General features: G+C 39.8%; 1 protein-coding gene across 1 annotated transcript in view; it reads right to left on the bottom strand.

The window, feature by feature from the left end:
• The window catches only part of LOC104467468 (transmembrane protein FLJ37396), a gene marked incomplete at its 5' end in the record, with an annotated part of 31715 nt that overhangs the window by 6422 nt on the left and 7352 nt on the right, over nt 1-17941 (bottom strand). The window contains 7 exon segments of the mRNA XM_010081254.1: nt 109-203; nt 3805-4033; nt 5023-5144; nt 6105-6305; nt 9112-9239; nt 11598-11790; nt 15307-15510. Of these exon segments, the coding sequence (XP_010079556.1) occupies nt 109-203; nt 3805-4033; nt 5023-5144; nt 6105-6305; nt 9112-9239; nt 11598-11790; nt 15307-15510 (1172 nt within the window).

The following is a 17941-nucleotide window of genomic DNA, read 5'->3' as shown; positions in this document are numbered from 1 at the left end:
TTTTCCAAATCTATTAGGTGGTCTATTTAAAAGAAGTTACTTTTTTTTCCCTACAAACCATTCGTCTCTGAGGTCTCCAAAGCTGAAGCAGCACTGCTGACCACTAACCTGGCTAACAACACACTTTCTGTTGCCACCTCCATCAGCCGATGGTGGAGTGTGACAAGCTCCAGGAGCATGGAGAAGGAATCCAGGATAAAGAGCTGTTTTTTTCTGCCTGTCTTTTTTTCTCCATCTGCTTACACCTCTAACAGTGACAAAGCAATCTCTTGCACCAGCACAGGGTCTTCTATCAGTACCTCGGCAAAAAACTGCAAAGAAAAGGAAAAAAAATAGAGGAAACAGATAAATCATTTACATACAGAGGACAAAGGTCTTTAAATATTTTAGGAGACCACTCTCCTTTTTTCTTTTTCTGGAGGAAATTATGATTGCAGTTGCTTCTGACTTGCAACCCATGCAAGGTCAGAATTGTGCCCACCCTGACCTATCCTGACCCCTAAAAATACACTGGTGTTTTGCCACTTGTTTCAAAGGTGAAGACACTGAATCTATAAACCTGGGTTTATTCAAAGGATTTAACTTTTTTATATGTATCTAACACAGGATATTTGCCTTTTTTATTATAGTAAAAATTCAGAAGGTTTTCAGTTGTGTATACCTCTCTAAAGCAGGGGCTCTGCAACTTGGTTCACTTATTACTAGCTGAGGCCATACCTCCTCTAAAGAGTGTTGTGATCCCAGCACATGTGCCACTGCACATATGATGCTCCCAAACTGGGGACAGCAAACTCATATCGTCAGCTAACTCAGCAGAGCTGAACCCCTTTTCTACTGGGATGGTGGAAGCCTCCAAAAGAGCAGAAACCCCAGGAAAGAAAAATCATCAAAAGCTGCAGCTTGGTAATGTGGAGAGCTGGAAAGAAGACAATAGTCCACTGGATGTTGTGCTGTGGAAGTGGCAGGAGGGATTGCCCCTGGGTCTCGGTGTTTTTTTCTGGCTCTGTGTGAGGGAGAAGATGCTCCTTGTCTCTAGCTGTCACAAACCTGTACAACTGTGCCACCCTGCTCACATCAGACAGGGCAGATGTCTGCCATAGCTGAGCAGCTGAGCGGCTTCACGCTTTGCTGCTTATGAGCAGGGAAGGAATCATGAGGAAATCTGAACCCTGACATATGCTTATTAGCAATAACAGTCTAGGTTTCAACACCCGCCACTCACTACTTCTTCACAGCCCCACTGGGAAAAAAAAATAGTTTTAAAAGACAACACCCCAAAGTTAAGTGTCAGAAGTTGTGCAACTTTATTTTGTCCCTCTTCCCCAATGCTTTACAATGTGCTTTTGTAATTCTATGACTCTGGATGGGTGGGACAGGACAACCCATCTTTTTGTGCTTCTTCACAGAGATACTACAAGGAGAATAGCATCTCCCCTATTTCCAAAGAGGACAAGAGAAGATGTAAGAAGCTGAGACTGTAGCAAGGCACGCCTGTGCTAGATTTGAAGGAGAACTTTCTAAAGGTGAAGCTGGTAAAGCACTGTAACAGACTGCATGAAAAAGTCTATCACATAGTGTGTTTTAGAACAGGACAGCTATTTATCTCACAGGAATAATATGAATATAGCTGATCCTGGCTTGGGGTGAGCAAGAGAGATCTCACAGCTTCCCAGGCATCTTTTAGTCTCATAATTCTAGAATTCACTTTTCTTTTTATACAGCCTCTCTGATATTTCTACACAGGAAAAGCACCTATTCCCAGGCTGACAGCATCTGTACCTCACCCCTGGGTAACGTGTTTGTTATGAAGTTGAGAGAAGCTTAGGAAGTCAGATGGGGAATTAAAATTGGATCTTGTAAAACCATCCTTAGTGAAGGGTTAAAAAAACATGAAAGAATGAGGTCCAGTGTTACAAAAGGAGCAGTCCAGGAAGGACAGAAATGTAGATTTTAGCATGCCAAGTCATAAAGAAAAACAATATGTGGTCACATAAAGACTGCATCGTCATGCCTATGGGAAAGAAAATCAAATTAAATCTGCTCCAGCAAAGGTAAATTTCCTGAAATTTAAATGCTGGGCTTTTACAGCCTTAATGTCTTCTAAATGTTGCCTGCTTGTGTGCATTTGTCTCATCTGCAGCTTCTATTGGAGGAAAAGGAATGGGCAAGAAGTAAACACAAGCAGCCTCCTCCATTTCCCCCTTGGCAACAGCAGCGTGGTAAGATCCATGACAGAACTCTACCACTGACTTCTAGGATTTAAATTTTTAAAAAGCAAAGAATCTTTTGTGGTCTGCTCTGGACAAGAGAGTAATGGGACACTGCCAGTGGATTTTATTGGCAGCAGAGAGATGCTGGATAAGTAATTCTTGTGCTTTGCTCTAGGCCAGGGAGGAGAGTACCTTAGGTGGCTGTGCCCTTCTGCCTTTAGTTTGCCTCTATACTTTCTTACCCATTGCTGTGTTCACGGTCTCTTCATCTAACCAGTTCTGTCTCCATGCCTCAAACTTTTCATTCTCATTCCCACTCCCTTGATTAGCAAGTCCTGCCATCACTGGCTTTGGGCAACTTGAGCCAATCTCTTTACCAAACCATTCTCAACCCTCCACCCCTACCCGAGGTGCCTTCTCGCTCCAGCCCCAGGGCGCAGTGCACTTTTTCCCCCCTATCTTTTCTTTCCAAAATGAAGGAACCCACTGAGTCGTAGGCCTAGTCTTTGTCTCCCAGCTTTTCATCTACCTCAATCTTCATTCCCATTTACTGGCTGCCATCCCACTTACCAAGCCAGCTGCCTTTTCTCCGCACTCCTGCCCAGCTCCTGGTCCACTAACAGAGCTGCCTCATCACCGCTGCAATCTGCTCAGCCAGCTTCCTGCGCTGCCTCCAGTGAAGGCACCGCCAGCGACAGTACAGGCTAACAGCTCCTCATATTCCCTTTCAATGCTCAGACTCAAGTCAAACATGAATCACTTAGACAGGGGCTTCTACTGTGTTGGAAAGGCCTGATTTTGCCTCAGGTTATAGATGTACCAGGGCACACAGAAACTTCAGATAATGTCTTCCTAATAAGCATGTTGCAATAGCATGTTTCAGTTTAGTTTATGGTGGCCAAACTCGGCAGGAATGAAAGCATAGCGTATCACTACCTTATGAGCCTTCCCAAACTTGAAATGTATGCTCCAAAGTGTAGCTGTATTACAATCTTGCAGAGAACACAGATAAAATAATTTATTTTCCATTTCTTGCTCTCAGCAACAACTAAGCTGACTAGTTAAAAAAAAAAAATTAACCTGATAGGAACATCCAGCATCAATAATTTCATTCACAATAATTAGCATTTATCAATATTATCACCAACCAAATTCAGAGTTCTACAGCAGGAAATGGTGGACATTACAGTAATAACTGTCTCCACCTATAATAATATTTGCTTTAATGTCCAGTCATTTTTGGTTTTTTTTTTAATTTCCAGGCGGTACACACACACAAAGGCAAAACCTGGAGACTTACCATGATCTCATGTCAGTTTTAAGTGTGTGTATTTTCCTTCTCATTAAGCTGATTGCTCCTACTTTATACTGGCATGGGATCGAGAGTTCTACCTTTCTGTGTTCATTTACAGAAAAAAAAAAAAAATTCTCATAGAGATGGATGGAATGGATCTTCACTAATCATAAGCAAATAACTGATTTAATAGTAACATAGCTAGAGCTTTAAAAACATCAAGCATAAATGAACTAGCAAGACCACACTCTTGGGCATTCTGCTTTAAAGAGTCATTACCAATATAAAAATGGAACTTACATCTTTTTGAATCTGAGAACTGTAAAAAGTTTCTGTTTTTTCCTTAGTTAGCCACTCATCAACTACTAGCTGAAGTACTTGTTTTTCTAGCTTACTTGCTTTACTGGGTGTTTTTGGTCTGCAGATGCTGTAGAATTTCTGACAGATATACTCAAGAGCTTTGGGAATCAAGCACACCAGACCAAGAGAAGGGTGAAACTCCAGCAAATAAATGTTCTTCAAAGCAGGACTTAAAAACAACAAAAACAGAGAAAGAATAAATAGTTCTCAGATAAGGCTTTTATGAATTGTATATACAAAGAAACCTTGCAATTGCTTAATTTGCAAGAATAAGTTGCAATGGCTTTAGTGCACATCAGAAATCAATCATCAAATATAAAAATAGAACTGAAGCCTTAATAAATGTAATTGTGTTGGAACACATCTAAGTAGTTTAATTTGCTAATGAAAAGAAAAAATGTTTAAAATTATCATTTGTTAGCTGACGTTTTATTAACTGCATTTTCATGTCTGTTATGCCTGCCCATTAAAACTGTCTGCACTTAAAAATAAGCCCTCAGATAAGCAACACTAGATCAAAATGTGTGAAGGGGCTTGAAAGAGAGGCAGAAAACTGGAAGGGACCAGAGGCAAGGGGGTCTTGGCTTCTGGGTGTATATTAGCTGCTGTGTAAACCCTTTGCATAACCCACAGTGCTGCACAGCTGCAGGATGGGGAACATGGGGCAGGTCTGCGCTGCAGGTAGTGAGTGGATTCCATGTGTGAAAGCACAGTACACGTGCATCCAGCTGGGCAGTTGTGCTCAGAAGAGTAATAGGCTGTGACCAAAGGGCAGTGAAAGTTGTAAAGCCACGTCAGGATACCGATGCAGAGAGCCTAAAGCGAGGCTAACCTCCGTACCCACTTGCTTAATTTCTGTTTAATAACCTGTACCCATGGGAATATTAATATCCCAGTGCACTGCAAGATGCAATTATCAAATCCGTTGCCATGAAAGTGCAGTGCAAAGGCAGTGGGGGAGGAATCACTTTTGTTCCTTAACAGTTTTTCTGGCTATCTCAATAGCATGAGACATTTATCTACGGCTTGATTCACCTTAAGACTCTAGTTTTTTCAGGTAGTACTATTTTCAGGTGCTCGATCCCAAATTTTTACAATCACAGAAACAAGAACAGAAAGAGTTACTCTCCAGGAAAATACAACTGTATAGTTACTCACCGGCTAGTGTTAAGAGAGATAAGCTGCTTAGTAATCACATTATAAAGAAGTCCAAATTGACCAAAGCCACCTGTCTGACCTTCCTGACAAATCTTGTGGAGGTATTCCCTCTGGGCATCTATCTAAAACTCAGCAATAAACACAAGTGACATTAGCCAATAAAATTCAAACATAGCTAGAAATCAAGGCAAAACCAACTTTTCTTTATTTAAACATAAGCTGCAAAAATTTATAATTATATATAAAAATTTTCAAGTCAATTATATTTGTTCCCACTCTAGATGAATTACTCCTGCTAATATTACTTTGAACCTTTCATACTGCTTCAGAACAAAATTTGAGCTCCAACAATGATGTCAACAGTCCATTTTTATTGCTAGCAATACGGTAGCATCGATGGCAACAGCAGCATGACAAATTGCCTCTGGTACTGAAACCCAAACTTCCGTTTGTGGACTAAAAACCAAGTTACAAAGGTTGGTTAACTAAACTTCCCAACATGTAGCCTCTGAAATCAAAGCACAGAGAAAGGACATATCTTGTGGCAGGATACAGAGGAAAGCTGAGGCAGATTTTTAAGCCAGAGGAAAAATGTGAGTATTTCAAATATCGTGTTTTAATTATTAGCACAGGAATTCACAGCTATCTGAAATATACCGCTTCTCAAAGCGCACTTTAAAGTACAAACTTTGTTTGCACTTTAAAGTCTCTTCCCTCTTACTCTAAACAGGACTAGTTCCTTATCCACTGAATTACAGGAAAAAAATAGATTATAATTTTATTTAGCTTCCACACCTCTCAAGTACTATTTCTAATTTTCTCGAACAAGAGCAGATGTGACTTTAACATGACATATGAAGCTCTCCAGTCTTGACAACATTTTATTTCTGATATTGAGGAAATTATAGCTTTTTGCTGTTGAGCTTCAGGCCTCCAATTTACAAAGCATGCATGGACTTCTTTTTCAAATTAGCATTGACCCATCTTAACACTGTAAACCCACACAGGCTATAATCAAAGTTTCCCATTCTGGATTTCACCTCCTACTTGCCCAAGATGGATATACTGTAAATTTAACCTACTTATTGGTTTACTATGTCCCTCAGCAGTTGGAAGTGAAGTTGCAAACAGATGCATTCACCTTTGTAGGTGCTGACAAAATATTCAAGCTTGAGATCAAACCATGGATGTTTATGCGTGATGTCAGTCATCGCTTGGGCCAAAGCAAATCTTTCCTCTGGATCCAAAGCATGTTGGCATGCTTCAAAGTAAATATCTGGAAGCTGAAGTGATATTCAGAAGCACATTTAGAAATGTTTATTCACCTATTGTTGGGGAGAAATTTCTGAACACGGAGTTTGCCACCTGTATCAAACCAAGAGTGAGCCAATATGGCATCTTGTTTCCAGTAGTACTGGATGCTTCATCTGGAGGCTCAAGATCAGGACACAGAATAAATCGCCCACAGGAGAAATTTCTTCCATATCTTGCATTGTTAACATTTTTTTTTCACTGAAGCATGAAGATGTTTTATTCTACACATTTGTCCTTTAAAAAAGTAACACAGCAATGTACTTACTACTTTAAAAACACCTACTTCTTTCCACATCTAATCCATTCTCTGTTTCTTTTGCAGCACACACACTGGTTTCATATCTTTGAAGAACTCCGTTTCCCCCAGCCTGAAACCTGCAGACTCATCCAAGACTCTCTGTTATCTCATTTGGCAATAACTGTCACAGTTACTCTACATTTTTTGGAGAAACTCCAAATTAATTGAAGATGTAATTAAAGATGTACAAAGGCACATGCCCTCTTCAGGCTCCTCTACCAAGAATAACTGTAAAGTTTTTTTAAAACAAAAATTTTAATTACACATACCCGCAGCTTAGGATACAGAAAGAAATGTGCCAAGCATGACAGCACATGAACTCTTGAGATGACATTGTAGTACTTTTTGGTCAGATGGCAATTAGGAGATTGAAAACATGAGCATCCAGTGCTCTTGCTTCTGGACAAATTGTCATGTCAATATGAAATTGTCTAAATCGGGCTATTTTGCATTGACATGAAAGTAGAAAAGCATCAACATTACTTTCTGTACTGAGACCAGACTGCGGAAGAGGAAGATGCAGAAGGGCTTAGGAAGTAACTCAGTAGCTGAGAATTCGGATCCCAACAGTCAAGTTCTCTGGTTTAGACTTGTCTGACTTGAACTGTTCTGGAGGAACCTAAGACAGTGCTTGAGCAACAGGTCATTAGCTTGTTTTGTATTGGCTAAGCTAAGCTGTCTCAGCTGCTGGACAAAGTGCTATTGCTTCCTCATTTAGAAAGAACTCTGTCCCAGCTGGAAACAAAACCAGTGAGACCCAATTCGATTTCATTTCAGCTAAAAGCGAAAGACCTCCAGCAACAGCACATCTGTACATTTAATCCTGCCCGGAGAGTTGGCTTGTGAGAGTAGTTCCAGAATATACTCTTTGATGGTTTTAGAAGAGAATTAGTGTATTGCTGCTGTGGAGGTTTCAGTCTTCTCTAGTGGGAGCTTTTTTACCAAAAAGAAAGCAAGTTTCCTTATACAGAGGCCCCGTGATAAAATAAAAGGTAGATTCACAAAGGTAGCATGGTCATAACAGCAATGGAAAGCAAAGTCTGTTGGGATGAGAGCAGAAACTTAGTGAACTAGGCAATTAGATAGTATTTTATATAGCTCTGTAACACAAAGAACCTCTGTGAAAATGGGAGATTGGTCTCAGGAGATTTCCTAAACTACATACAACTATTTTATTTTAAAAGGTTTTCTATTTAAAGCCTCTTCAATGGTACACAGGAGATTCCCTAACACCCTCTAGCATTCCTATTTTGAGAGCTTCCCTGGGTTACTCCAGGACTGAGACCAAAACTTTTGAAGCATGTCAAGTCAAACTCAGTTAGAGCCATTTCTCCTTGCTTCTGAAGTGGACTATCTGCTCCTTTCTGCTTCCTGACACTCACAGCATTGTCCTTGGGACTGGTGAGTCCCATGGACAGAAATACACTTCCAAGCTCCTCTGGGTCCCTTCCTCTGAATTTGTCTACTCTTCATCTTTCAAGACTGAAGTCTTTGGGCAGAAACCCTTTATGCTTTCATGTCTCATGGCAAAATACAGACACATGACTAGATTCAGAGAGAGGAAGGGGAAAGCCCACAGGATATGCAGCAGCCCTTGTGAATGGCAAAGCTACAAATCACTTAATACACATTTTTAGTGTTGGTTTGTTTGTTGGGTTTTTTTCACTCCATAATAAAGTATACCTTTTTTTTCTCAAATAGATTAACTAACTAAGAAATAAGTTTATAGTATATACTAAATCATATATATAGGTTTTATTAATAAATTGATTGGGTTTTATGCTGTAACATACAAAATATCTCTCTGGTTCTCTCTGACAAAGAGTAATCCAAATTATGGGGCTAGCATCTCTCCTCCCTGGGCTTCACAAACACACAACAATTATAGTTCTAATGACAACCATAAAAAGTTTCCTGCACCAGCCCCAGGAAGCAGGGACAGCCAGGACCACAGAAAAAGATCTGCACCTTGGACTTCCTTGTGGCTCATTCTCCTCAGAGCTGGACCTGAATCTTCCTAGTCTGCATTTGCTCCATTCCCTGGCATGCAAGGAGGGACACAACATGCTCTGCAGTTTTCCTCTGCAGATGGCCTTGTCATTCCCAGTTATCCTTCCCAATTATCCAGTGGTGGGTGACTCTCCATAAGGCCTTGCAGAAGTGCTTCCAGCCCCTGGCACAGCAGCTACAGAGGCTGTTGTCTGACAACAAGAGCATTTCTGCTCCCTTGTTGCAAAAGCCATTACATGTGGTCCTTTGGACCCAACTCACAGAACCCAGCAGCTCCAGCCCTCTGCACCCAGCCCAGCCCAGCACCAGGTTCCCAATGCATCCAAAACCCATACCACCACCCACCATTGCTGGCTCTGGCATCCCCGTGTACACTCAACAGGGAATGCTGTTGAAAAGGAACCTTACACAACCTGAAGTGAACTGATTGTAAATCACTGTTTTCAGCCCAAGAAAAGCTTCTGTACCTGGCATTTTTTTTCCAAGAGAACAGTTTCACAGGTCCAGAGGTCAAGCAGCACAGCAAGTCGATCCACAGAGGCATGTGCACAGCCAAGGATGTTGCGGACACTGAATTGCTCAGAAGTTACATTGCCTAAGACAGAAAAAAATAAGTAGAAAACAAGCAGATGCCACTATCAGAGGGATTTTCATATGCCTAGAGTCCCAGGGTTGTGGTAATTCTTTTTATTTAAAGCACAGGGTTGTGGGTTGTGCTTACCAGGGAACCCAAGGCCAGGAAATGTTCCATAAGCTTTGGAGAGCCCCAGAGTATCCTGCAAGGCAAAGAACAAGCATACTGGGCATTTGGTTTAAACATATCTCTTTCTTCATCTTTTAGCAAATATTCCTTGAGGTAAAGAGGGCAATGGTCGGACTTCAAAAGAACCACATCAAGAGATAAAGCCAGAGAAAGCACAAGAAAAATAGAGAAGGAAAGAGAAGAGAATCTTAATTTTTTCACAGCACCAGATCATGTTGGGGGTGGCTTCACCTCCTCACCTGCACTCTCAGATCAAAGAAAAGATGCATGGACTGCTCAAAGATAAATTTTACAGAGAGGCATAGCAGGACAGAGTGCAGTCCCAGGGGAGAGCTTTCTTTTCAGATGGCTTGCTATTACAAAAGTCAGTCTTCATAATTTAAAAATGACTGTGAAGGAAATAAAAATATCACTACAAATATTTCTACACTAGCATCCCATGAGAAATCCTTAAAGAAATCCTGCTTTTGGTTTCTTGGTTGTGGTACTATCTAAATTAGAGCTAATTTTGGCAATAAATGATAGATCAAGTAGAGTGAATCTGAACTGTTTAGAGCTGCAGAGTTAAAAATCAGCCATGGCATTCTTAGAAGAGGCTTCAGCAGCTACTCTTCAGCTCCAGACTTTTAAGTGTCTTATTTTTCAAAAGCTGAACAAGAGAGTCATTTGAAGTCTGTAATCACTGGAAAAGCCAGCATTAACAGCATTTGGGTTCATGGCACACAGAAAGAGACCATAACAAGAGGGAGCATAAGGAGCCAGGACAGGTTGTATATGATCAGTCCTAAAGTGCACTGTGTGAGGATGCTAATGAAGTGACCTATAGACACAGGAACTGCTATACCAGGCTACCAGAGTACTCTGCCACATTCAGTAGTCTGCCTCCTGAAATTACAGAATCACAGAATGGTTGAGGTTGATCCCTGGAGGTCATCCAGCCCAACCCTCTGCTCCCGAACAGGGTCACCTAGGGTGGGTTGCCCAGGACTGTCTCCAGTCAGATTTTGAGTATCTCCACAGATAAAGACTCCACAACTTCTCTGGGCAACCTGTGCCAGTGTTTGACCACCCTCACAGTAAAAATGTGATTTCTTGAGTTCAGATGGAATTTAATGGGTTTCGGTTTGTGCCCATTGCCTCTGGTCCTGTCAGTGGGGACCACTGCAAAGAGCCTGGCTCCCTCTTCTTCATTCCCTCCGATCAGGTATGTGTACACACTGATTAGATCCCTCCCGAGCTTCTTCTGGGAAGAACAGTCCCAGTTCTCTCAGCCTCTCCTCATACAGAAGATGGTCCAGAAGAAAGTCCACAATGAGCACCTTCAGGTGACTTCAGAGAAGGTCCTAGCAGGCATTTAGGCATTCACAGATTTGTAAAGGTTTTTGGTCATTCTCTGCATTCTCTGTCAGAAATTAAATTTAAGGAAGCATGCCAAATCATCAAAGACATTATCCAATCAATATAGAAAGTCATTCCAGTGATTTAAGAGATATTTTGTGCAATTATCTGAATATCACGCGTGTTTGTGCCATTTATTCACTGTTTTCTAGTGGCCCTTCCCCCATGCTTTCTACAATTACAGGCTTCTTCCTCCTCACTATTCTAGAAGTACAGCTGCTCTTTTTAGAAATCTGTAATACAGTCTGTCTCAAGTCAGTTCCTATATAAAACAAAGCAGCAGGAAAAAAAGGAAGTCTGGAACATCAAATATTTTGCAGCTTCTTACTTAACAAGTGAGAAAAGTTTAAAAGTGGTGGGAGGTAAAATTAATTCTGCAGAAAAGCAGTCCAATACATTAATTAAAAGACATCCAGAAGCAATTAACATTTTTCTTTTCTATCTCTCTCTCTGTGCCTTGAAGATGTGCTTGCTTATTATATTACTTAACTACATCAGTAAATGTCCTTTCTGTCTTATTTTCGCCTCCAGGATGACTTTGATGTCTATGACCCTGAGTAAGTGCAAAACTGTGACATTAACAACATGTGACAAGGAACTCCACATGCTCAGTTGAGGATTTGTAACACATTCATCACTTAGCTAAACAGAAGGATACAGAAAGGTCCCGAAAATCCAGTCAGCACTTGTTCTTGCAGAAGTATAGTAACGATTCAAGAAATCATAGGTTTGACCTACCATGAAACACCAAACCAAATTATCACAGGTTCTTCAGACCCGTAGATATCTTACTTTTATCTTTCTCAAGGTACTGGCTGGCCACAAGCAGCAGCTGGTTCTCAGGTTCCTTCAGGTCCTCTAAAGCCACATCATATATTATGTAAAACCCTCGCTGGTCCTGTGTGTGAATATATCCATCCTCGCTAGTGTGAAAGTCATCATGGTTTTCTACCTCTGCAAACTCCATGAACTGAGTACTGTGGACCTACGCCGTGAAAAAGAGATGCAGAGATACACAGAGCCAGCTCTGCAAGGACTGCAATTCTGTAAAATCAACGTATCTAAGGGTGGACCTGGCCTAGGAACACAGTATTTTGTTTCTAGCAAAGAACAATAAAATAAAATATTGCCAAAATATTATTTTTTACAAGTAACACCTACACTGTGACTTCATTTATACTATCATGGAGTAACACAAACTGCATGAAATTTCTATTGTGCCTAGTTTTTCCTTCAGGCATATAAAGCCACAAAAAGCACCAAGAAGGCATCAAAATGAGAAGATTAGCACTGGAACTAAGGTAGAACTTCTTTTCCTTTTTCTAATTTAGCTCAGATTTGGCAAAAAGTGTCTTAAATTCTGATATTCAAATACAAATACAAAGTCAACGTATTTTTTAAAGCCTTCCTAGGTAAGATTTGGAGATAAACTCACAAAGATTTTAGCTCTAATTAAAAGGAATCCCGTTGACTGATGCCCCAAATTGCTGTGACATCAGCACTGGTTGAATAGAATAGTTTGACAATGACCTTACTTTTCTAAAAAAACCCATCAGCATCTTTAAAAGAGAATTATCTACCTTGGCAGTGAGTCACTAGGTGGCTTGTTAACACCCCAGGCAAGAATCCAGTACTGCAGTCAGCACAAGTGGCTTTAGCTTTCAAAATATTCTGTTTCTTGACTAGGAGTGCCACAAAGGGTATTACATACATCTATCTATAGGTGTATAATCGCAGAAGTTAATCTCCCAGTGTGAATAAACACCTGGTATAGGGGTATAGCCATAGAAGCCTTTAAAAATAGTTCTTGTAAGCAGCCAGCAAGCAAATACAAGCTCCTCCTTTTCCACTGTTTGTTTTCACTATTTCCTGGTATGTAATGCACCTTTGCTCTCACTTCAGTGACAAATAATGATCCACAATGCATTGGGACTTCCTCCTTTCGCTGGCTCTCCTAACATCTATGTTTACAAGATCCCCAATGCTACCCAAACTTTACCTGCTAGCACCTGGATGTCTCAAATTCTATTAAAAGAAATGATGAAGGAAAGGAAAAGGTATTTGCTTTAGTCATCGAAACCTTAGTCAATTTTAAATATATTGGGATGAACCGCATGCCAGCTTTGCAGATCTATGCTGGATCAGGGTTCATTCTTTACCATAAAGTTAATGAGACAGCCCTGCAAAATATACACCTAATTTGAACATAATGTTGGATCAGCCTTGTCAGATTCTTTCCCTTTTTTCAATACAGTGTTCTGCACTCTCTGTTCTTTCCTTTTTCTTCTGAATAGACTATTTGTTTCACCAGTCTTAGTGATGGGGTGCGGAGTTTTCTAAAGGTTAAATCAAAGCCCTTCATAGAAAAATTAAATTCAACTTGATTTAGGTAAATAACTGAGCAAATACTGTGCTGACTTCACCATAGCAGGTAGAAGGGGTTTTTAGTTGTGTTTTAAACATCCTTATGGATGTACAATGTTTTTTGTGTGCAGGTTTTGGCTTTCCTCCTCTAGCTCTGCTCAGGTTTACTGGGGCTAAACAAATCCCTTTTGGGTTACAAAGCAACCCTCATACACCTACATATATTTTATCTACTTTCTTCCAAGCTGAATCTCAACAGGGGACAGAAAGAGTTCTAGTTTAATGTAATTTACTGTTTTACAGGCCCTTCTGTCATTGAAACTCATGCCTGTGATCATCTCCATCTCAAGTAATCTGCAAGGAAGGCTGCAAAACCACCTCAGAATTTCAGTTTTGGATACATTGTGAGTTAAACCATCACATGGGCTCACAGCTTACAATGTGGAAGGATTCATAACATAGGTACTCCTCCAATTGGCATAGATTAGATGCTAAAAGTATTTTAAAAACAATGCCATACAATTTGGGTTTATAGCACACGTCAGTAAGCATGTTAGATAGGTCTCATTTAGTTTGCCAGTAAAATGTCTCTATTATTGTTTCAGTTCTTAAGGAGACAGTCTGTGTATTACATTAAAAAAAAAGCAAACCCACATTAGAAACTGTTGTTAAGGAAATACTGTTGCCTCTGCTTCTAAATTTGTTGCCAATTAAACTATAATAAGATTAGTAAATATTTAGCTAGGCTTTAGTTGAAGTTCAAGTGTATATATCCATATCCATGTATTAGTCCAGGGGAAAGAGAGGCCACTGGGAAATAATGTCTCTCTCATTGATAGGGGCTCTCTCTTCTGGGAAAACTGACACCTCCCATTGGAAAACAGAAGTTTTTAAATTACTTTTTCTGACTTGAAAAATCAAAGATGCTGGACCGCTCAGTACAACATTTCTTAAGTGGAAAATCACAATTTTCTAGTTCCAAGTAGCTTTTCATTTTGGAATTTTAATTGATTATAAATGTGGCCATATTAGAAATAAAACTAAAGATACCTTCATAAGATACCATAATAAAATTAAGATACCTTAAATATCATCAACTCCCTGTCCTCTCCACACATTTTATTTTCAAAGATGACTAGATTTTTTTATGCTTAAGGACACTAAAATTCTTCTGGTCCTTGTTTTTCTTGGGGATGGGGGAGGGGTTGAAGTCTTAACATAAGCAACAAATGGGGGCAGGAAGCCTACTTCCTTTTTGGTTCTAGCCACAATTCCTCTGTGATGTGGCTTGTATGTTTGATTCTGTGTGTTTCTACAGCAAAAAAACCCCAAACCCCAAACAAACAAGTCTTCAGTAACTGAGAAATATATATAAGCTCCAACTATTGAAAAAACTCATATTAAAATACTATTGTGTTTCTTCAGGCTTTCATAACAACTCTGGGATGAGTGTTAGGTAGCAGAGCTGCAAGGAAATTCTACAGCTCAAAAGACAAAATATTATACCACATCAAACCATTCATGTTAGCATAACATCTTGATTCTGTTCAATATATTTTACAAAAAAAGTTGTGAAAACCAAAGTTTGATAAGCCTTAGGAATTTAATTCAATTTTTTATTTTTCCAATCTGTGAAGCTAGCTGTATGAATTATATCGCTTCAGCCACGTGCCCTCATCCAAGGTTAAAAACCAGTAAGTCCTAAACTCTACCTAGATAATACCTAAATAATACATTTGAGAAGTCATTAGGAGTTACTTAAACAAGCATTTCCATAAATTGCAAAATGCTTCAGATTTCTCAGGGACATCTACTCTGTGTGATAATCCCACACTTAACAAAGGTGGTAGTTCAAGCACAGCCAGCAGCACCAGTGTAAATAAATGTTTATCTGTCAGGCAGTGTTGAAATAATACTTCTACATGCCTGAAGTTTCTCAGATGTTTGCTACAGACCACAGGTAGCTGCAGGTATTTAGACTGTTAAAGTGAGACACATGGTTCTGAGGAACAAGCTACACCGAATCCCTCAGATGATTCAGCAATTGGTCACAATTTGGCTTGCACGGAAGAGAGCTGGATTAGGAACCCTGGTGAAGCACACATTTTGGAAGACTAAAGGCTCGGTGGTACCTCACCTTGTAGTCAGCTGGCGTATAGTCAATATATGGCTGTGAACTCAGGCCACCAAAACCACCAGTGCCTCCTTTGGCAGCACGGACCCAGGAGGTGTCTTCTGCGCTGGGAATTAGGTGACCAGCCTTGGAGGAGAGTCCAGCGGCACTGATGGTCAGGCTTCTCTCCATGGACCTCAGGTAGTTCAGGATCCCCAGGCACACTTGCTGAAACAAACCAGAGCAAACGCACACTTGGATTTTCAATTGGATGATAGCCCCCCCCCCTTAAAAAAATTAACTCTGATCTCTGAAGATATTGTGTTGAGTTTTTCTACCTTTAGCTCCCGGACTCTCAGGTGATGTAAGAAAAGAAGGGACAAGTAGGCTCCTCTCCTCAGCACAAGCTTGCTGTGGGAAGTCGCTGTACCCTCTTCTAATCCTAGCATCTGCAAGGTGCCTGTGTAACTATACCTTTTTCCAGACAGGAAAAATGTAATTACATTTTTGCTACTCAAGGAGATTTATAAACCTATCTAAAGTAGACAGTTTCGCTATGTCTGTTGTCTAAGAGAAGGCTGCTGCTGCCTGCCGGACTGTCTATCACAGAAATCTGCATTATGGAATAATGGAAAAGGATGGCGCTACTGCTTCTGCCTGAGAAACAGCAGGTTGATATAATTTTTCTTCCTTCCTTCATGTTTTATTAAATATATACATACACACACATATATATATCTATATATATTTATATAAACAAATTTTTACCTTCTTTCATTCTTCTTTCTGAAGGATGCCAGAGGCTTACCAGAGCAGATATTTCCTACATCCTCCCCACTGTGAGATATAGCTGTGTTATCATCCTCAGTAGTTAGTTCCTAGTTCCAACACACATAGTTAAAAATTGGTGTGGTAAGTATGCATATGATTCCTCTTTGTCAGCTTTATGCACAGGCTTCATCATAACAAAAGGAAAAGAAAAGGAAACGAAGTGCCATACTGGATGAAATTCATAATCCAGCAAGCAGTGAAACTATCATGGCATATAACTCCACAATATTTGATTGCTTTCCAATCCTTAGTGTTTTATCCTTAAAAAGTCCCTGGACTGTATGAAAGAGATATTCCCATTCCAAAGACAACACTGCAACAAGGGTCAGATCGAGGAACTTTTCCAAAGAAATTCAGAACATCTGTTTCATCAAAACCTCAAGCCAGCTATGGCTAGTGACATGTCTGACCTCCCAGTCCATCCTTTTTCCTCCTGCCACAAAAGAAAAACTGACTTCTGGGCTCCAGCAGATCATAGGCTGAGCAAGGGGCAAAATCATAGTGTGGTAAAAAAGAAGTAACATCAGAGGAGGCTGTAGAAGAGTTTTACTGTGATGTATACAAAACACCTCCAACACAAGAATATATTAAATGCTCTAGCTAACATTCTGTAAAATCAAATTCAATACTTGGCTTTTCTCACTCCTTTCCAGCACACTCGACAATGCAGTACAAAGAGTAGCAGAAGAGCAGCAAGCAAGAAAATAGCTATACCTGCCTTGTTATCAACTCCATCAAAGCCTTCTCATGTGCATCAGGAATTATTCCACCAACGTCAGTGAAATTAGTACCACTGTAAATGAGAAGATCGCTATGAGTCACACAGTATTTATTAATTGTGGAACATTATGGACAGTGATTTACTGGGCTTTATCCAATTAATTTCCTCACACAATCAAGTACAGAATAAAAATTTGTCCTCTTAACCCACTTCTCTATCCCAATTTATTTTACCACTTAATTTGAACTTGGATGGCATAAGTTGGAATCCTTTTCAGTGTGTTAAGGGTTTTATAGCATTGATTTTGGCATTGTTTTTCCTGATTAGAGAAAATCCTATTAATGTATCTTCACAAATTGGTGCTTGTCAAATTTATCCTGCTCAACACGAGACATCCTAACAAAGCTACTCGGAAGTGACACGGACAAAATCAGAACTATGCTGGCTGTTCTATAAATTTGCAAGTTGACATGAGGGTATCGCCTCCAAAAATTCCTTTAAGCCAAACAAATCTTGATGTCAAACTGTCAAACAACAAATTCTTTGCATAATCCTTGCAACGATAGATTATCTGTTAACTGATTCCTCTATCCTTACTAAGCATGATCATTGTCACTCATGCTGTCCTTGTTGACTCCAAAGGTCTAATTTCTTAAATTTTAGAAAAACTAGGTCCTTCAATCTCTATTACTTCAAATAATGTGAGGTCAAATAGAATTAGAACATATTTTCCTGAATCAACAGCTTTAACTGTACAACTCTATTAAATACCACAATAAGTATATGGATTAAGCATGGGGTGAAGCATTTCCATTTAAAATTTCCACTTTAAAAAGATACAGACAATGCTGTCTGAAAAAATGCCAGTAAAATGAAAAAAAGATACAGACAATGCTGTCTGAAAAATGCCAGTAAAATGAAAAAAAAAGGGTAGCAGCTGAATTTTTATTTTAAAACCACTGAGACATGGACAGTGCTTTTTTTTTGTGAAGGATCTAATTCTACCATTTCTATACCATCATGACCAGACTGTTTCAAAAATCAGGTTTTTAATTAGCCTAATGCTGCTGAGATCAGTCATCTCCCTTGCATTACCCCCAAATAGGT

The sequence above is a fragment of the Pterocles gutturalis genome, unplaced genomic scaffold, assembly GCF_000699245.1.
Source record: "Pterocles gutturalis isolate BGI_N339 unplaced genomic scaffold, ASM69924v1 scaffold15444, whole genome shotgun sequence".
In the NCBI taxonomy this organism is placed as follows: domain Eukaryota; kingdom Metazoa; phylum Chordata; class Aves; order Pterocliformes; family Pteroclidae; genus Pterocles; species Pterocles gutturalis.
Note: the sequence above shows the minus strand (reverse complement) of the source record. Positions and strands in the feature narration are given on the sequence as shown.